A 22,778-nucleotide genomic window follows, 5' to 3' on the forward strand; every position below is an offset into this window, starting at 1 on the left:
CTTCTTTTTGAAGTCAGTTAAAAGCTCTCTAATTTGCAATTTATTAACAATAATAACCGGATTATAAATTTTTTTTAAACACAAAATTATAGCCTAAATTGTTATGTTATGAAATTGTTTGAAACAATAACTTGTTGGGAACAATTTAAGGTCAACCTTCGTCCAGCGTCAAACTTCGAGCATACTCTGAAAAAGTTTAGAATTACTCATGTAAACTAATGCGTGAACGCTAAAATTATACGGAACCTTCGCGAGACGCGGCACTCTCAATAGACAAATTTAAAATTCAAATTGCAATAGGCTTTATAAACTGTTGGAATATACACAACGACAAATTTATTTAAGCGAACTCTGTTGTATAATATAATTATAAAGATTTTTTTTGAGAACTTGAAAAGTTGGTTAAAATAATAAATTGTCCAAATTTATTACATAAAAACTATATTTTTTTATTTATGTATCTATATATATATATATATATATATATATATATATATATATATATATATATATATTACTTAAAATATTAATTTTGCACCTTATATGTTATGCTTATGCTAATCGGTTTGAAGGGTGGGATATGGCGTGAATTTACAGGGTACAGAGGAATAACACCTAAGTCCTTAGGAATGGCGACGCATGGGGGGTATCATGGGCGGAACAGTATCCTCTGTTATGTTCATGGTACTGCTCATGTCTATAGGCGACGGTTACCACTTTCCATCAGGTGGGCCGTCAGCTTGTAAGCCATTCTAAGTTGTTTAAAAAATATATATATAAATAAATATTCAAGAAAATTTAAATAAATTTATATAAGACTAAAGAGGCGCTCCGGCTTCGCACGGATAGATAAGTAGGAAGTTAAATTACATACAATTTAGAATATATTACTCGTTCATAATATCGCTTTCTATTGGTGAAAGAATTTTTGCAAGTGAAAGAAATTGAATATTTTTAGGGTTTATCCATTATAAACCAACAATCAAATCATTCCTCTTTATAATATTAGTATAGAAAACAAAAAGAAATTCTGCACGTCAAGTAAGTGTATGATAAGTTTTTGTCATAAATATATAATTTCTCCCTAAAGTAATGCAAAAAACTTTTTTCCAATACAATTTCTGAAAATGAGTTATATGTTTTTAAACTAAAATGGTCACTCGTTTAGAAAATATCTATGGCTATGGAAATAAACAAACATTTGTATCCTTCTTTCTCTTTCTCACTCTCTCTTGCTCTCTCTATCTCTCTTTGTATGTGTGTGTGTGTGTGTGTGTGTGTGTGTGTGTGTGTGTGTGTGTGTTTGTGTGTTTGTGTGTGTGTGTGTGTGTGTGTGTGTGTGTGTGTGTGTGTGTGTGTGTGTGTGTGTTTTGTATTTTTCTTTTTCACTCAGTACTAGTTATATACATAATAATGGCAACATAATGCATTTTATTTTATTTCTATTTGGCGACAGCGTTGTTGGTACTTTTTATTGTGCTCCATTAGGACTGGGCACTGAAATTCCGGAAACTCGAACATGTCCAAACAAAACTTTTTAGCACCTCTAAAAAAAATACAGTGACATCAAAACAAGCCTTATTCTTTGAACATAAAGTTAATAATTGATTGCTTATCTTGAAATCATGTTAATTTAAGTGCTGGATAAAATTATGTTTGTTTTATGTTCGGACTATAAATAATTTTACGCGACCGTAAACCGATGTAGGATAGATCGTATGGAATTTCCCATTTCGCCACATAAGGGCTTTTTCAATATTCATGTTAAGTGATCAATTTTAATAATAACTTATAATACATAAATAAATTTTTATTTATTATGTCAAAATTCACAGTTCGACTATGACATGACTAGGTTTTTGGCGCGTTGTTTTTAGAAGTAAGAAAATCAATAAAGTTGCCAATTCTAGATGGTGTATTAAAATAAAATGTACACCATATTTTAAGATAAACCAACTGTGATAACCGCATTCAATTTGGTACATTAATTTTGGCCTCTATTAATCTCATTAAAACCTCCAACATTATTTTTCTAAAATATCTCCTATATTTTATAAAATATTTTCTAATATATGTATATATTACATTACACTTTCATTAGTTAGATAACGACAGTTTTGATCATCATCATCATTCTAACCATTATCCGTCTACTGCTGGGCATAGGCCTCTCCTATAGACTGCTATCAGGAACGGTCTTAAGCCACCTGCATCCACTGACTCCCTGCATTGCATTTGAGGTCATCACTCCATCTAGTGGGGGGTGGTCCTACACTGCGTTTGCCCATGCGGAGTCGCCACTCAAGAACCTTACTTCCCCATCGGTTGTCGGTTCTTCAAACTATGTGACCACACCATTGCCACTTCAGCTAGCTTATCCTTTGTTAATATTGACACAGTATTGACTCCTCCCTTTTGCGTGGATGTCGTAAGAGGTGACTAAGGAACTTAATAGTCGAGGAATAGGTAGCAATGTCCCTCTTAAAACCTCATCAAGCGTAGCAGCTACTGGCAAAACACCCCTTATGGAGGAGGCCTATGTTAGATAGTAGACAGTTTCATCAAGCGTAGCAGCTACTGGCAAAACACCCCTTATGGAGGAAGCCTATGTTAGACAGTAGACAGTTTCACCAAGCGTAGCAGCTACTGGCAAAACACCCCTTATGGAGGAGGGCTATGTTAGACAGTAGACAGTTTCATCAAGCGTAGCAGCTACTGGCAAAACACCCCTTATGGAGGAGGCCTATGTTAGACAGCAGACAGTTTCATCAAGCGTAGCAGATACTGGCAAAACACCCCTTATGGAGGAGGCCTATGTTAGACAGTAGACAGTTTACGGCTAATATGATGATGAAATAAATAATTTGAATAAGAATAGGAAGATTATTTTCCTAAATATATCTTACTCATCCCGCCATCTTCGTCGAATTATGCTTATTGACCGAATATTATAATTTCGGTCAATAAGCATTAGAATTTGGTTATTAGGGCATGACATTCGAATCCGGAGCGATTCGAAATTCGAATACTAAATAAATTATATAATGAGATTGTAAATTTGAAGGACTGTAAAATTTACGCTGATAAAGTTACAGAGAATAAAAATATTTGTAAAAATTTGCGTTGTGTAAATTCATTCTATAATAACGTTCGAATTTCCTATTGTGTTTAATTTAATTGTAAAAATAAAATATAAATTTGATATTGAATGAATGAAAACTCTTTATTGTTCCCCTCAAAGAATGATACAGATTATAAAGGTTAATAATATGTACACAAACATAATTAATACTTAATTACAGAAAAGCAAGATAAAGAGGCAACAATGGGCGGCCTTATCACGAAATAGCGATCTCTTCCAGGCAACCTTAGGATGGAGAGAAATAATCAAAATTGTGTCTGGTAACGGTGTAAAAGAAAAATAATAAGACAAAAAGGGAGAAAAAAGAGCTAAAGATAAATTTAGACGCAGTATAAATAATATAAATAAAAATATGCTTACACATAGTAATAATAAAATACTTATAATATATTGTAAATGCACTATGGGAATTTAACGCGATGTAAAATTTTCGCAGGTAAATAGTACCTACATATCTATTTCTTTATTGCCACTTGATTGATTGTGTTATATGTAACTAGGTACTACTTACCTGTAAAATTTTTTCATCGCGTTGAGTCTCGAATGTGTATTTAAAATATGTATAAACAATGCGGAAGTTTAAAACAAACTATTACTTACAAATTATAAGTTATACTTTGTTATACGTTTACTACCTACTAATGAATAATTCAATGAATGTTGTGAAAAAAAAGCTGTTAGAATTGACAATATAAATAAACCGGAGTAAGAAAAAAATTCTTTCAATTAATAAGCTAATATATCAGTGGCGTAACTATACCATTTGGGGCCTGTGGCAAATTCTTTTGATGGGGCCCTATCAGTAAAAAAAAATATTTTTAAGTAAAATAAAGTACTCAGGTACAATGTAAAAAAAATTCTGAGATCGCGGCCTCTTTAGCCGGGGCCCTTTTGGTTTGGGGGCCCATGGCATTTTGCCAGCCCTGCCATACTATTGTTACGCCACTGTAATACATACAACAATATAAGACTGTGTTTAAAAATAAATAAAATAAAGAAAACCAACTTCAATTGTGGTAAAATCAGTTATTTTGATTTAAAAACTAAACTACTAAACCGATTTTGATCAAATTCCTATGGGATCAATTTGTACCCTTAAAAGGTACTTTACATTTAGGTAAAAAAATATTTCCAAACCGGTTCGTAACTGACGAAGTTATGAGGTAACAAACATAAAAAAAATTAAACTAAATTTACAAACAGCGTTCTCTATGCATGCATATTTTTACACATAATACAACTGTATGTTAATGTTCTTAATATACACAAACATACTAAATATCTCACCGTTCTTTGCCAGTCGCACGAAAAAAGAATCATAAAAAACGATTAACGACTATTTTACGACAAAACGTAAATAGATAACAAAATCGCTATACGAAAAATAAATTCTTTAAATTAGGTGCTCTCGCCACTTCCGTTTCCGCTGAATTTCATATTTCGGCCTTGTCATACCCATTGTTACTGATGCCCACTCCACCCTATTCGCCGCATCAAATATTTCAAGTGATATTCTTCACTTTTTATTCATAAATACAACTGAATAACCGTCCTTGTAATAAATAATAACTGGTGAGAATAGAATGCCACGGTTTATTTTATTTCGCCGCGTAATATTTCCGACGGTCGGATGGACGGAAAAAATGGCCGTCGACCGGGATTGTGCGCGCGTGCATTTATCAAGATGAAATCCGTACATTTTCAAGTGAAACGTTGTACGCTTTTGTTCAAGGTTGTTCAGAAAGGTCTAAACAGATCATTCAAGTTACTCCTGCGTAAAATGACTGCCGTGGCGTAGTGTTAAGCGTGGTACTTTGCGTTGAAGCATCTTGGGTTCGAATCTCAATTAATACAATTTAGCAAAAGTTATAAAATATATTTTATAATGAGCATAATTCTATTTATGTCTATTAGCGACACTTATCAGTTACCATTTTCCATCAAGTAGCCGTCAGTTTGCCATTTCAAGTTACATAGAAAAAATTACTCAATGTAAAATAATAAAAAAAGTTAAAAAAAAAAAAGGAAGAATATTGATATTATTAGAAAAACACTCGTACTTTTCCATAAAATAGTATTATAATAAATACCTGATCGGTTTCACGGTATAAAGGCTTTAAAAATGCATTAAACGGCAAATCTAAATGTTTTTTAGGGTTCCGTATCTCAAAAAGATAAAACTGAACTTTTATAGGATAACTTCGTTGTCCATCCGTCCTTCCGTTCGTTTGTTTGTTCATCCGTACATTTTTCTTAAGTATGCGTAGAAGTATCAAGTTGAAATTAATATCATATACTCAGGTCTGCGATCTCTTAAAGCAGTGAAAAAAAAACAAGTTGCTAAATCGACGCAATCAAAAGATATAGCCATTTATATCGCATATTTTAACATTAAATATCTGTAGGTTTATCCCGTTGACCTATAATCATGAAATTTCACAAAAAGCTATGTCATGTAGCACAAGTATAGGAAAAAATCAGAAATGCACAAATTTTTAGTTATTTCACAAAAAAAATACTTGATGATTTTGTACGGACCTTTTTTCGCGCGAGTCCGACTCGCACTTGATCGGCTTTTTTCTATCAATATCAATATGTATATAAAGTTTCGCCGTGTAGGTCCCAGCATAGAATGAACCACCCCAACCTTTCCCGTGGGTGTCGTAAGAGGCGACTAAGGGAACATATGGTAGAGGGATAGGCAGCAGCGTCCCTCTTAAAACTTATTTTAAAGCCTAATTGCAGTTGCCAACCCACCTGCCAAGCGTGGGAACTACTGGCAAAACTCCCCTTATAAGGAAAGCTAATGTTTAGCAGTGAACAGTTAAAAGCTGAAATAAATACAAAGCTAGACATGGCTTGCCATTTTGTGAAACTTGACTATTAACTATTAACATTATAAAAAATAGGTCAAATAAAACGTCCAGCCTTCATAATTCAATGCACACTACTGCATATGCAAAGTCAAAGTTCGAACAATGTTTTATGCATGCACGACGTGGGAGTACACTCTTCACCCGAATATGCTATTAACAAATCATGTTTGATACGTAAAACGGAATGGACGTGATTCCAATTTTGAAATTTTCCATTTGTATGGAGAAATATATAAGTTGCTAATATCTAAATTTAAATGAATGAATGAATGAATATACTTTATTTGCATTATATAATATAGGGAATAAACAAGATAATTAGTAAATGTAACGATACAGTTGCATAAGTACAGTAAGGCGGAAACTAAAGGGAGACTTTGTACAAAAGTTGTTTGTTTGGGCACCTCTGTCTCATTCGTGTTTCTACCGTGAAGCAGTTGTATTTGCATGGCTGTTTCGGTTTGAAGGATGGGATATGGCAGTGAATTTACAGGGTACAGAGGAATAACACCTGAGTCCTCAGGAATGGCAACGCATGGGGGTATTATGGGTGAAAAAGTATACTCAGTGTTTACCTACAAATGCTTCAACAATAACTATTTAGCTGTTAAAATATGGGTGTACTCTGAATATTGCATTTCATAATTAGTTCTGTTTATCACGAAAGCGATCATTTATTTATTTATATATCATATCATAATTTCAACCATTAACTGTCCACTGCTGAACTTAAGCCTTCCCCATAAGGGGAGTTTCGCCAGTAGTTGCCACACTTAGCAGGCGAGTTGGCAACCACAGTTTACGAGTTTAGTTTACAAATTACTCGATAAATTTATTACTTACTAGAAATTAAAATTTCATACACTATTCATAATATATTACGATAAAACTCAATATCGCCGCGAGACGTTATCGATATTCAATTCATCCAATTAATCTAGAGCGCTCATACAAGTTCATCCCGCCTGCAGCGTTCACTGACCGGAAAGTGTGCTTATCATCCCACAGTAATCAATTTAGTCGGACACAGAGTATACTCTGCGCATTGTGGAATGGTGCAGGTGACAGCTTACTAGAGGGGGCAGGGGTGGTTGATAATGGGGACGAGTGACCCCATTACTGTCTTTATGTGATATACTACGGAGGGCCCCTGGAAACTATCATATCACCTGTTAATTGTCCACTGCTAAACCTGTCCCTATTGGAAAGTTTGCCAGTGTATGCCACGCTTGGAAGGCGAGTTGACAACCGCAGTTAGGTTTTGGTGATGTTTAAAGAGGGATGCTACTGCCCATCCCCCAACTATTAACTTCCCTTAACCGCTTATTACGAGGCCCATGGGGAAGAATGGGGTAGTCCATTCTATGCCGAGATCATACGGCTCTGGAAACTATCGTGGTGAAATCCTGGTGATACCATCCAGATGGACCAACTGATCTGACTTCATATTATCATTGCTTGTTGATACCCTCCTAGCATATATCAATATTAATTTCAGAGATTGATTATGCAGTTAAGACGCTAAGATGAAACAAACAAACAAACTTACTTTCACATTTATAATACTAATAAAAATTTACAAAGAATAACACGTAATAAAATTCAAAAAAAAATATAAACACGGATAAATTAAAAAAATATGTATATATTTTTAAAGCAATGTAAAAAATCAGTACTATTAAAAGAAATTTGAGCCCATTTTTTATTTGTAAATAAATTTATATACTTTCTAAAATACAGACCTACATTTATTATTCAACATAATTTCAGAACTCTATTTCTATATCCCACAGGATCATAAATCGTAGGTCAGTAAATAATGCAATCGTGTAAAGCACGCGATGCTCAGAAATAAGTTTACCGCAAGTCACAAAAGATTCAACTAAAAAGCCGTTGCGTTATACTAAGTAATCTTCTCTACTTTTTTAGTCGCGAATTTCATATCCAACTATTTTGCAATCTCAATATTGAGCATCGAACGCGACAACCCTAATAGAGATTTTACAATAAAGTTATCCCTAAAAAGATTAGCTATTTCTCTAGCATCACTAACGCCGTCGACGCATACAGGAATAGGTAGTTTTGTATTGAACTTATTTGTATTTTTCCAGAAAGACCAAAAATTATTTTCCTTATGATGTGAAGCTATCCATTTTCATTTATTCTTAATTTTTTATCTAATTTAAAATGGCAAATGAACTAAAAGCCCACCTGATGGAAAATGGTAACCATCATCTATATACATGAACAGCACCATAGACATAACAGTATATACTTGTACTGTATCACTCGTGATACCTTTCATGCGTTGCCACTCTTCAGGAATAATCTACTCTTTTCTTTTTCATGGGTGTCGTAAAAGGCGGCAAGAGCATACTAGCTTAGCTTCAGGATCAGGCGATTGGTGAGATTTTTTTATAAATATATATACCTGAATTTTATGACTTGCACCATGCCTGAATCGAGCCTGGCACTACCTCGCATTGAAGCAGATATTTAATAGAGCTATACCTTCTGATAATATGTTCAGATGTTAGCCAACATTACATTTATTGCATTCATATTTTTATTCGAAACTTGGATTTTGAAATATCATTTTTAAAATGTTTTTGAAGGCATATTACCGATAATGTCGATTAATAATGTAATATTACGTCACAGAATTTCATTTTTCCAAATCAACAATGCATTCAATCGTGACAAAATGAATATGAAACCAACCAGGAAGTAAACCTGAAAAAAATACAAGTGATTAAAGAATCTCCACATTTTGGTACGTTTTGGTTTTAATTTTGGTACATTTCAAAAGGAGAAGACGAAGAAGAAGAAGAAAAAGAAGCTCCTTATGTAAAAAAGGACTCAATTAATAAATGTTCCGTTATATATTTATTTACGTGGTAGAAGTCGCGCTAGTAAATGTACTTAGGTAATAAAATTGCAATATACCATCAAAACGCTGTAATAATTAAACAAGTTATTACGCTAATAAATGTCTACTGATTGGTTTACCTTAGTTATTGTTTACTATTCGTATTGGTTTCAGTATACTAGTTATTTTGTAAATATGTTCGTTATAAGTAAGTACAATAATTAAGAATATATATTAATTAAAAGAGTTTAAACAGAAGGAACAAAGTGACTTAATTTTGTTAAATAGATGAAAATGGAATGATAACTCGACTTGCGCTATCGATATATGCTGACGGGGTATAAGTGAGACATGATAGGTTTAGATAAAAGCAGCGCACTCAACCTGTCATGATGAATTAAACTAGAATGAACCACTAGAATTTCCAGAAAGATCCCTGTACAAGGTATATTGCTAGTAATGGCACAAAACAATATCATACGATACCATAATCGCCGTTAAATGTCCACTGCCAACATAAGCATCCCCTTGGGGTGTTTTGCCAGTAGTTACCATGCTTGGCAGGCGGGTTGGTAACTGCAGTTGGCATTTATGATTGGTGATATTTTAAGAAGTACTCTGCTGCCAATCTCTAGACCATAAAATTCCTTTAGTCGCCTCTTACGACACCGACGAAAGCAAGAGAAATGGATAAATAATTTTTGTATTTAAGCAATTTCTTTTTCAGTAACAACATTATTTATATTAGAATGTATATATGGAAGGTTAATTGTGAATAACGGTACCTTTATAATGAATAAGACGCTTCTAGTTGATGACTTACCATACCTGACTGAGAGAGATTGTTACAGCTGCTTAAGAGTCTATGTTCCACTATGCGCCTCAGATAATAAAACATATGTTAATGAATGCAAATTTAATTGTATAAACAAGAAACGGCCTGAGAAGGAGCAAGCTAAAATTTTGAGGTAAATGCACCGTTCAATTTGATCTCAAAATAACTGATTCCCTAAAACTTACTTCACATATGATGTAGGAAAACCAAATAAATAGACTATTTCTATGTGGCATACCTTATAAAACATATACCAGATTTTATGTTTAGACCATTAGATACATAACTATGGAAACTGTATCCAATTTGGTGCAGTAGTTTTTTGCATGATGCTGAAATAAACAGACAAAATTTCTGTCAAATATTCGAATCCCTCATATATTTTTTTATTAAATATCTCCCATACACTGATCCTCAATACATCTTCTATTATGAGAAAAAAGACAACAAACAATTAGGGACACAATCCTGATACTCAGACTCGAGACAGATCAGAAAATGTTCATTTCCTAAATTGGACTTATAGGGAATCGAACCCAGCGCTTCATTTACGCAAAACTATGTAGCCGTTAAAAATGTAGTGAAATTAATTTCACTTCTTTCAAAAGGTTGTTGTATCAACTGTTATCTATATCAACTAATTTGACAATTAGCTGACAAAAAGTTGACTCGTTTATGAGGCTCGATGCTCTATCTTCATAATCTAAGCCTTCATCCATGAAATTAAGGGGTTTTTTATAATGGGTGATAATGGAATGGTAACCCCACCCGTGCTATCGGTATACATCGGCGGGATACCAATGAAGGATGATAGGTGAGGATGAAGTAGATCAGTCAGCCCATCGTGACGAATTCAACAAGAATTGTTCACGATGGTTTCCAGGGGGAACCAAGTGGAGGTCAACCTGATAGGGCATACTGCTAGCAATGGGACTGTCAAACTTCATTGCTAACAACTCCTTTCCCCCAAAAGTAGAAATTAAGGGTATAGAGGCATAATACGATAGTAGTATGTCTCCTATGGTCCTCAAAAATACCAACGAATGACAGGTAGTATGCATATATTATATGAAGCATAATGAACAGCAGTTCATGTCTGTAGACTACGATTACCACTTTCCATTACCAGGGCCGTAAGCTTGTTTGTAATTTTAAGTACTAGTGTCATAAAACTTTTTTCAACAGTGGATTTATTCCACCTCAGTAGATATAAATTCAGGGCTGTGATAATGGATGAAATAATATCATAATTACCTATGTTGCATATATGTACATGCACGTATATACACTACATATTTACATTTATTTATATCACACTACACATACACCCACGCATACATTTAACCCTCTTTACAATTTGTGACCATGATTTTGTATTATTTAATCATTGTTGTCAATATCTGAACTTTAACAACATGAATTTTAATTATTTTATATATCAATTAACTTTATGGACACTCACTATTATATATGGTTCCTTTCATACATGTGCTTATATTACTCGCATATACCCATCTCTAACTTGCCTACCTTGCTATGGAATCAAAATTTTTGTTTATATAAGTAAAATCCGTTATTGGCTGTATTCATAAGAGACTTAGCATGTAAGTTATTTTTTAAGAGCTGTGGATTTTTGTATAAAATAAAATAAAAAAAAAATCAAATATAACCTAATATATTATAATTAGGGGGAAAGAGATTGTTAGTGATGGAGACTGAGAATCCCATTGCTAGCAATATACCCAACCAGGTCGACCTCCTCGCGGTTCTCCCTGGAAACTATCATGGTTAATTCCAGATGGATTCATCATGATAGGCTAACTGACCTGTTTTCATTCTCATCTATCACCCTTCACTGGTGCTCCGCCAGCGTATCCCGTTAGCGCTGGCAGAGTTACCATTACATTTTCACCCATCAAAAAAAATATATTATAATTTTTCTTTTTCAGATACGGTCCCTGCGTTTTAACCACCAATCGATTTTTTAATTTTTATTAATGTCAATAAAAGTATTAATCTTCCCACTGAGTTCTATCCCATGTAAAGACGTGGGGTAGAACGAGACAACAACATTTCTTTCCTCATACATGTGACGAGTCACTAATTAATTAATTACTCACAGTATTCACAAATTAATTATACTAATTTTCATTCACTCAATAATTGTAATTATTTACGTCGGCTTTCTACCGTGAAGCAGTTGTGTTTGCATAGCTGTGTTTCGATTTGAAGGGTGGGATATGGCGTGAATTAACAGGGTACAGAGGAATAACATCTAAGTCCTCAGGAATGGCAACGCATGGGGGGTGTCATGGGCGAAACAGTATACTCTGTTATGTCCATGGTACTACTCATGTTTATAGGCAACGGTTACCACTTTCCATCAGGTGGGCCGTCAACTTGTTTGCCATTCTAAGTTGTATAAAAAAAAAACTTATGTTTTAAATTCGGGGTAACCCGACTAGTTTTGAACTCATTAGGCGCTCTTATTCATGAGCGCGGGTCACGGTTGTGTTGCAAATAGGACTGAAAAGAAGTTTGGTGGTGTAAATGTTTACGTCATTACTGAAACACGCTTAAGCGACTAAACGAATTTAAATGAAATTTGGTATACAAGTAAAATTAAACCCTAACACTTTATATACTGACTAGCGGCCCGTCCCGGCATCGCACGGGTGGACATTTTTAACATTTCCCTTTACTGCTCTACTCCTATTGATCGTAGCGTGATAAAAAGTATACTATAACCTGCCCAGGAGTATGAAGAATAATTGTACCAAGTTTCGTTAAAATCCGTCTAGATAGCTAGATAATTTATTTGCATTACTTACAGCACACAAATTACAACATACATATACAAAAAAAGCGAGATAACATAAATGCTAAAAATAATACACAAAGCTAAATACAATTTTCGTTTGTGAGTGTGCCATAGCAATACAAAATGGCCACAACTCAGTTTATTGCTTCGCCCTCAAAAGAGTAAAGCACTGATATTCTGTTGCGGCCAAAGAGAATAGGGTAACAACAAAACAATACTACCAGATTATCCGTACAATAAAAAAAAAGATAGATATACAGTAAACAGACAGATATGACAGTCCATCTAGCAGACAGTCTAGTAGTTGTTGTTTCTATAACGAACATACAGACATACAAACAGACAGAGAGACAAACAAAAATTTACTAATTGCATTTTTAGCATCAGTATCGATCACTAATCACCCCCTGATAGTTATTTTGGAAATATATTTCATGTACAGAATTGACCTTTCTACAGATTTATTATAAGTATAGATATATGTAGGCAAATCGCTGATATTAAATTAACACTTTTCCGCGACTACTTAATTCAATACTATCATCATCATCATATCAGCCGTTAACTGCCTACTTTTGAAAATATGCCTTCCCTATAATAGAGACTTTGCCAGTAGTTGCCACACTTGGCAGGCGGGTTAGCAACCACAGTTATGCTTTTGGTAATGGTTTAAAAGGGACGGTGCTGCCAATCTCTTGATAATTAAATTCCCTTAGTCACCTCTTACGACACTCGTAAGGAAGATTTGATCCAATATATACCGGGACCACACGAGAAAATAAAAAAAAAACATAAATAATTCTATACACAACTTTTAATCCGCTACATTTTAGCATAAACTTTAAAACAATAAACCCTCAGCATCCCCTGTTTACGCTAGTCAAACGAAATTAAAACGCGTCGAGTTCTTCAGACGCAGTCAAGACAGCGTAAAAGTCGTCCAGTCTAATTTGATCTACCCTCATACACAGAACAGCAACTAAATAAAACGACGAGCAGCGAAATGTGTGAGTTGGTGAATTCAAGTTATTCTGGTCAGCTTATTATTCTACATTCATCTCTCGTAATGATCTCAGACGTTACCCCGTATTTCTTATTGCATTTCGATAAAAACAAAACAATAATAGTATACACTGTCTTCTAATTTTCACTATGTAAGCAAATAGTACATCATACGGAAACTGCACTTGTATTTGGCATTACAACTTATTTATTTATTATTATAATAATAATACATTCATGTACATAATATAGAGTTTTTACAATGTTCTTATAAAAAGTACATGAAACTCTGTTTGGGTGTAGCAAATTATATTGATAGGTAGCTAATATATATGCATTTATGTCAATTTAGATTTCAGATTATATTTAATTTATTTACGTATAATTGTTTGTTTTTAAATACATTTGTCATGCAATAATTTCGATTTACATTAAATAAATAAACAACAATTTAAAATATCATATAAAAATAATTTGAAGTCAATCTAGTTATTGAGTTAGTGATAATATTTATGTCAATCTGATTAATTATTTGCTTATCATGATGCATGCAGTCTTTTTGAAAAGCTTTCTTGTGCATTTATTAAATAATTTTATCCCGGTCATCCAACATATCCCGGTCACGGGTAAAAGTTCATAAACATAACAATTTTCATTTTGAAAAACTGTGGAAAGTTGAACGCGTGTCCTTTTATGAGAAACTACGTACAGCAACTAGAGCTCTGTCCAATATTTCCAGCTTGATTCGTATGCGTCACTCGCTGCAAAAGTTAAACTTCGCTGGGGCCAATTTTCCGCAGATTTCCACGCGAGAGAACTTCGGGACTTCTCCAATACCCTGAGGGTTCAACAGGGATACACCGAATTACTACATTCTAACCCTTACTACCTAAAAAATAGGAGTCACGAAATATAATAAAAAGTTAGTGTGTATTAAGAACTTTATTCACTGGGAGAGTTCACTAAGATATCCCTCATCCTTTAGGGCCGTCTGAACGGGTTGAAAAAGGTCGAATTAGATAGATTACCTTCAAAGCTAAAATAACAAACGCGTATAAGAAAGAAATAAGTTTTATAATTTGTAAACCTACGTGAGATCTGAAAAAAGATAGATTAAGAATAATGTCTGCGAGCCTGATTAAGAAACATAATTAATAATCATTAAGAATACCTGCACAAAAAAAATTTTTTCAATGTATAATCTACAAGTTGTATCCCGTGGCTTTACCCTTGTAAATAAGGCGATTCACATAAAGTATCCTATACATTATGTTAGCATATAACCTACCCGTGGACCAAATTTTAAACAAATCTATTAAGTAGCTTTTGCATGAAGGAGTAACAAACATCCATCAATCTATCCATCCTCACAAACTTTCGCATTTATAATTGTTCGCGCATTTCTTTAATTTTATATATTTTTAAATAATATTATTATATTTTTTTTCTTATTAATAATGATGTATATGCTAGTTAAATAATATTAATAATAATCGGTACCTAGTGCTAAATTCATTTCCCTTGATCCTATCCTATCCAATCAGCGTCATCGTCTTTACCTCCGAGTTATAACAACCAATGAGGACGCTGGAAGATTATAAGAAACTTCAGAGCTGTCTTTTGTTGAAAAAAAAGAAAAGTTTTTATGTAAAAGTATTTATGGCCAGACTATTAATATAATACATAACTCATCTGAAGTCTTATATACATTTCATTGACGGTGCACTTATGGTCTATATATCTTCTTTTATTATCAATATTGTTGCCTACACTACCTCTCATGCGTTGTCATTCCTAAGGAGTATATTGCCATGACTCTGTTTCTTTTTCAAATGACTTTTATAAAGATGGAAAAAATTCAATTGGTTTTTATGTTTGTTACCTCTTAATTAAAAGATAGAGGCAAATAAAAGTTCTGTAAAAATATATGCTCTCGCTGGAAACACACTTTCTTGTTATTGTATTAAATAAAGATGAATAATATTTTTTTTTATTTACTTTATTTATAAATTACTCACCACACTTACAGTATCCCAAAACGTATAGGTTTATTTTACAAACTTAAAAAATTTAAACAACATTTTAAACATAGATTTATTTTGTCATTAAATATATCAATATCTGGCTGCTGAGCAATGTTAATTAATTAACACAGTCCTTGACTAATTGCACGTACAACTGAAATGAAAAAAAAACCTTTGTTATATCATAACTCTGTCATTTATAAACCAATTTGATTTTTTTTTTTACTTTCAATTTGCTCCCATACAAGTTAAGTTAATACTAAGTTGTATAAAAAAAATTACTATACATTTCCGTGTAGTCTCGGTATAGAATAGACCAACCCTTCTCTTCCCGTGACCACAGATAATATATGCCGTGGGTATCATTAGAGGCAACTAAGGGAACTTAGTAACCAAGGGATAGACATCCGTGTCCCTCTTAAAATATCATTCAAGACTAACTGCGATTATCAAACCGCCTGCCAAGCATGGCAACTATGCCAAAGCCCCCCTTATGGGGATGCCTATGGACAGGCAGTGGACAGTAAATATCTGATGACATATGACAGATGACAAGAACTGTTTATAATTCGACACTGACCAGCAAACGGCGGGATTAAGATAAAGCTTGTCCAAAACCATGCACGTACAGACTAGTTCAACAAATGGACACACCTCAATCTAAATAAAGATAATGCGTATAGTCCATTAGTGGATAAAACCTGTCATTTTTTACCAACTACCCTCATTACGCTGTGTACATTATCTTTTATCTCTGGAACAGATGTGCTCAATCGCGGACCGCACGTTTTATTTTCTCTGTTATTTCATACTTTATATATAATTTTAAACGATAATTAAAAGCAAAATAGATTTTTTTTATTATAAAGAATAGATTATATTAAGGTTAATATGAAATTTACAATTAATGTAATTTTTCCAAAGTCTTTTTATTTAAAATTTTATTTAGATAGATACTCTTTATTTATCCTCCATAAAATTACATTAGTCGCATAAAATCATATTAAGTTATAAGAAAAACATTTATTCTGACTATCTGTCTGATCTATAAACTCGAAGCATAATCAATATTGGAAATTTAAAAACAAATCCAATTTAAATCAAATAAAGGTAACTTTAAAAACGTTTATTCAATAAAAAAAGGTTGCATAAAAGTCTCGCGAAAACGTGAAATAACAACTTCGCATGGTCGAAACTGTAATAAAAAGTTAGCTAGTTAATTATGCAATAAAAAAAGATAATGAAATGAAAGTTCTCTTCATCATTATATCAGCCATTACTTGCCAATGTTGAATATATCCCCCTCGGGGGGTTTTACCAGTAGTTGCTACGTTTGACAGGAGAATTAGTATCCGCAGTTACGCTTGGAATCAAATTGGAAATGAAAATAATATACTTTATATAGAGAAATACCTATATTTAATGTGGTTATGAACAGTACAGAGAATTCGGCAAATATATGCATAATTACTGACAAAACAATGTACGAGTATATTCAGTTCATTATGAATGCGAACCACGAAAGCAAACAGTTGAACAAACCTGCCCGAAACCTTCCAAATGTCTTGCTTTTGTCGAGGCGTTTGACAGCCCTATTTCATTACGATGTTATTAACCATCAAAATGGGGTTTCTCTTATTATGTTTTATGACTGGATACACTGTTCTCTGATAACAGACAAATTATCTGACCCTGTTTCTTTTTGGCGAGTTTTATTACAGAATTTAATACCTTAATTTAATCTCTAATTAAGTATACATATATATATATACTTAATTAGATGTGACCTGGCCAAAGCCAAATAGATACATAGATTACATAGATTTTACTGAAAATATTATACATGTTCCTCATATAATATATATTCTTAGGGATAAAAGAATTTTATCCCTAAAAATATAAAATATATATTTTAAAATCGTTTGATTATTTATATTAAATATTTTATTAAGATACATATATGTTCTATTATCAAAACACAAGTGGTTTGTTTCTTTTTATTTTTGGACAGTTATTAAAGAATATTATTAATGAACGCTATAATGAAGAAGATACAAAGTAGCCAATATTTATTTTATATAAATTTTATTTAAAATATATTCACCGCCATTTACTCTCTCTCTCTCTCTCTCTCTCTCTCTACTTAGCGTAACAATTGACTGGTAGAGAATACCATCAGGCATTAAGTCCGCCCTGTAGACATATTTTAATGTGTACAAAAGTATAAATAAATATTACTCGTATAAAGCAATATGTACATATTGCAGTTACAATATCTATATATCGCCCCTATGATGGTTATATTAAATATCGGTTATCCAATATATAATATCGAAATGAAGAACCGGAAAGAAATTAATATAGTCATCCGACTAGTACAAACGTTGTTAGTAATGAAGACTGAGAATCCCATTGCTAGCAATATACCCAACCAGATCGACCTCCTCGCGGTTCTCCCTGGAAACTATCATGGTAAATCCTGATGAATTCATCATGATGGGCTAACTGGCCTGTTTTCATTCTCATCTATCACCCTTCACTGATGCTCAGCCAGCGTATCCCGTTAGCTCAGGCGGGGTTACCATACCATTTTCACCCATCAAAAAAAATACACAATATACCTATAGCGATATTTCAATATCTCGAGCTATAGATATTTCTAAGTTCGAAACATAAGATGCCAGTAACATATTATAAAGCCAGCAACGTTGTAATTTTCGAGTCTGTAGGTAAATCTAATGTAATGAGAAAGGCTGGCGGAAAGCAAAACACGCTTGTTGATAGTTATAAACTGGTTTATTTCAGATTACACCAGAAGGAGACTTTGTACAAAAGTCGTTTGCTTGGGTACCTCTGTCCCATTCGTGTTTCTACCGTGAAGCAGTTGTGTTTGCATGGCTGTGTTTCGGTTTGAAGAGTGGGATATGGCGTGAATTTACAGGGTACAGAGGAATAACACCTAAGTCCTCAGGAATGGCAACGCATGGGGGGTATCATGGGCGAAACAGTATACTCTGTTATGTCCATGGTACTGCTCATGTCTATAGGCGACGGTTACCACTTTCCATCAGGTGGGCCGTCAGCTTGTTTGCCATTCTAAGTTATATAGGTAAAAAAAAAGATTTACATGATGAATACTGACTAATTACAATAACTTTTTATATTAACTGCTACGTGCTAATATCATCATCATCATCATATCAGCCTTTTACCGTTCACTGCTGAACATAAGACTCTCCCTTAAGGGGTTTTACACGTAGTTGCCACGCTTAGCAGGCGGTTAGGCAACCGCAGTCAGGCTTTCAATCATTTCAAACATCTCGTGTTTTAAGAGGGACGCTGCTGCCCATCCCTCGCCCTCCCTTAGTCACCTCTTACGACACCTACGGTAAAGGAAAGGATGGCCTATTCTATGCCGGGACCACACGGAACGTCATTCTATTATCACCCATTAAAAAAATACATCTACATAATACATAATATTGTAATAATATTCAAATCCTGAAAGTAGTCTTTAAAAATACAAAAGTTCTTAGTACTATTTTAATAGACCTATTTAAATAAAAGGTTTCCTATGTTTTATTTCATAAAGTTGAAGATTAAATAAACCTCATAATTATAATAAAACATGACCTTTAATTTTTCCTTGCCGTCCCAAGATGCACGGTCAATTAGCCAAAAGGTTGTAAGTCAATATTTCTCGGAAACGCTCCAAGCAGACTAATTGGTTTTTAATTATGATTTAAACGAAAGTCCAACAATTAACATGGCGTCCAAACTTCAAAATCATAGGGCCAATAATGTGAACAGGTAGTCTCTAGATTATGATTTTAAATACGTCGCTTGGCACTTGTTATTTTTGTTAATAAAGAAAATATTGCCAAATCGTTTAGTTTCTTTTTTATATACATATATAAACGTAATGGAACCGAAATGATCATGAATAATCTCGTGTAGTAAGCTATCTAATTTCTCTTCCATTCCCGTGAATATCGAAGCTGGCGACTAAGAGCACTTTATGGTCGAAAGATGGGCAGCAGCGTCCCTATTAAAATGTTATCAAACCCTAACTACGGCTGCCAATACACCTGCTAACTGTGACAACTACTGGCAAAAACTCTCCTTATGGGAGAGGCCTATGTTCAGCACTGGATAATTAACAGGTTATAAAATAATAATAATATAAAATATGCATAAAAAAATATTTTTCAATTCAGAAAGTTAAGGGCGTGAACGCCACAACCAATTTCTATATTAACGCAGCGTGTTCTAATCATAGTTTTTTATACCACTGTGGTGGTAAACAAGCATACGGCCCATCTGATGGCATGTAATTACCGTAACCTATGAACGCCTGTAATACCAGGGGTATTATGCGCTCATTGCCGATCTTGAAAAAACCTTTTAACCCCCCTTTTGAAGAATGCTGTATTCTCTTGGGAGAACCTCGGCAGCGAACTCATTTCATACCCTGAGTGTTCGTGAGAGAAAACATCTCTGAAAGCACTTTTAAGCTTTCTTAAAACGATGATTATTTTATACCATGTAATAAATTTTCTAAATTACTACTATTACGTAATAAAATCAAATATCTATAAAGAAGAGCACAAGGATCTTCTGCACTTTTTTACATGCATATAGAACTGTCATATACACATACTTCCTCTCCAATATTAAAGTAGTGGATAAATAATGTATAAGAATGGAATTTCTAATCACAGCCGGCCAGTTGGGCCGCAGCCAGCGCTGCCGATGACAGTTCAATTTTCAAATGCTACCGAGCAAACGTGGACCACCGTGTACACTTATCATTATTTCTGTTTATTTCCACTCATTTCTATTCATGCGTGTTTATTTGAATTCATGAGTTACACCCGTTCGTGTTGGCGTTTTGTTTTCTGATCCAATAATACGCTGCTTAATATCCATTTAATATTTAATATATTCGATCGCTGCTTGCTCGATAAATGAAGCAATATTTTTCTATTCCTATGTGTTTATCCCCTTTATAAGAATTACGTAACTTTTTTATAACTACTACTAGACTATAGATAGATGGACACCAAAAATACAGGTGAAATGACAAATTACCATATATAATATGTATATATTTTCGGTGCTCTCTCTCTCTCTCTCTCTCTCTCACTCTGTGTGTGTATGTGTGTGCGTGTGCGTGTGCGTGTGTGTGTGTGTGTGTGTGTGTGTGTGTGTGTGTGTGTGTGTGTGTGTGTGTGTGTGTGTGTGTGTGTGTGTGTGTGTCTGTGTGTATGTGTGCGTGCCTGTGTAAAAGCGTGCGTGCGTGTATGCCTACATACAGGCATGCTTGCGTGCTCATATGTGTGTGTAAAAATGTGCGTGTAATGGTGTATACTTTCTTGGTCTTAATCTGAATCAAGAAAGGAGATAATATTAACTGTAGAGAGGTAGAGTGGCAATACGCTACAGAATAGTACTTTATCTTATACTAGGACATTATCAAGGTTCGTGCTATTGAAATATGAAAGGAAGCGAGGTACCAGGCTCTTGAGACGCGTCTAGTGCACTTGGCAACACTTCGTTCGATATATGACTAAAGACCGCTACTGCTAAACTTAATACTATTTTAATGAACACGTTTGGTAATAATTTCTTTACTATATCTCATTTTATAATGAGGGCGTCATAACTATGATATCTTACTCTAATATATAGACCATGTACGTTGTAAATTTAAATATGCCGATACGAAAAAAAATGTGTACTAATTTAAATTTTCGACACACTCCCTGGTAATGGAAAACACCGATAACGAAACAAATAAATCCAAGTGACAACGGTATAAAGAAATCATCATAATCATATCAGCTTTTAACTGTTCGCTATTGAACATAAGCCTCCCCTTGGGGGGTTTTGCCAGTAGTTGCCACGCTTGGCTGACGGGTTAACAAACGCAGTTAGGCTTTAGAGTTGTTTAAAGAGGGACGCTGCTGCCCATCCCCCGCCCTCCCTTAGTTGATTCTTACGACACCCACAGGAAAGGAAGGGGTGGTCTATTCTACGCCAAGATCACACGGAATTAACAAATTACGGGTATTAACAAATGCCTCTGACTAACCCATTAGATTATATTATAGTCGTAGGTGTAGTATATTTTGTTCACGTACTTTTTTTTTTGTTTTTTTTTTTATACAACTTAAAATGACAAACAAGCTGATGGAAAGTGGTAACGGTCGCCTATAAGTAGTATTATAAGTACTGGCCGGTAATAATTTGTTTATTCGATCAATTAATTTATTCTTTCAATGAATAAATCAATGTTTAACCAACTTATTTGCGTATCACTACAGTAGGTATATCTTTATTTTATTTTATCATCATGGAAACAATCTAAATGGAAAGTTAGAATCAACAATTACTTACTGATTACATAATACTGGCTTTTACCCGCGACTTCGTCCACGTAACCGAGACATGTTTAGATTTACTGACCAGGATAAAAATAGATATATAATATAATAATAGATAGGTACATAGATACTCTTTGTTTCCTCTATAAGATTACAATAGTAAACTTTTTTTTTTATTCAGCTTAGAATTAGACGGCAAACAAGTAGACGGCCCATCTGATCGAAAGTGGTAACCATCGCTCATAAACATGAACAGTACCATGGACATAACAGAGTATACTGTTTTGCCCATGATACCCCCCATACGTTGCTTATCCTGAGGACTCAGGTGTTATTCCTCTGTACCCTATAAATTTACTGCCACCCTTCAAACTTATACACAGCCGTGTAAATACAACTGCTTCACGGTTGAAACACGAATAGGACAAAGATGCCCAAGTAAACCACTTTTGTACAAAGTCTCCCTCTGGTTATAACTATAACTTATTATAAATACAAACACTTACAAGAAAATATTACACTAAAAAAAACAATGGGCGATCTTATCGCTAAGAGCGATCTTTTCCAGGCAATCTTTAGGAGGAGAAGAGCATTTGTAAACAGTTTGACTGGAGACACAAGACTCTGTTCATTTTTTAAATACAGAGATATGTATAATAAAAAAAATATAGAATAAAAAAGTAGCCTATATTCTTCTCTATCTCATATAGTACTTGTATATCAATTTTCATAGTGGTTGGTTAAGCCGTTAAGACGGTATAAGGTAATAAACAAACTTACTGACTTTTACATTTATAAGTAAGAACTATTTAACATACTTGCA

General features: G+C 33.9%; 1 protein-coding gene across 1 annotated transcript; it reads left to right on the forward strand.

Annotated features, from left to right (window-relative positions):
* Positions 1–9,018: 9,018 nt before the first annotated feature.
* LOC116413240 (uncharacterized) lies at positions 9,019–12,128 on the forward strand. The gene is made up of 3 exons (XM_052902129.1): positions 9,019–9,095; positions 9,615–9,855; positions 11,672–12,128. Exons 1-3 carry the CDS (start codon positions 9,083–9,085, stop codon positions 11,718–11,720), a joined length of 303 nt encoding a protein of 100 aa, XP_052758089.1. The 5' UTR covers positions 9,019–9,082; the 3' UTR covers positions 11,721–12,128.
* Positions 12,129–22,778: the final 10,650 nt, after the last annotated feature.

Source organism: Galleria mellonella, unplaced genomic scaffold, assembly GCF_026898425.1.
Source record: "Galleria mellonella isolate WM207_F2 unplaced genomic scaffold, CSIRO_AGI_GalMel_v1 utg87, whole genome shotgun sequence".
Lineage (NCBI taxonomy): Eukaryota > Metazoa > Arthropoda > Insecta > Lepidoptera > Pyralidae > Galleria > Galleria mellonella.

What these genes read in the sequence shown, in the direction of transcription:
- LOC116413240 (XM_052902129.1), top strand. An exon ending in GAGCAAGCTAAAATTTTGAG is followed by an intron (nt 9,856 to 11,671) that starts GTAAATGCACCG and finishes TTTCTTTTTCAG; the next exon opens with ATACGGTCCCTGCGTTTTAA.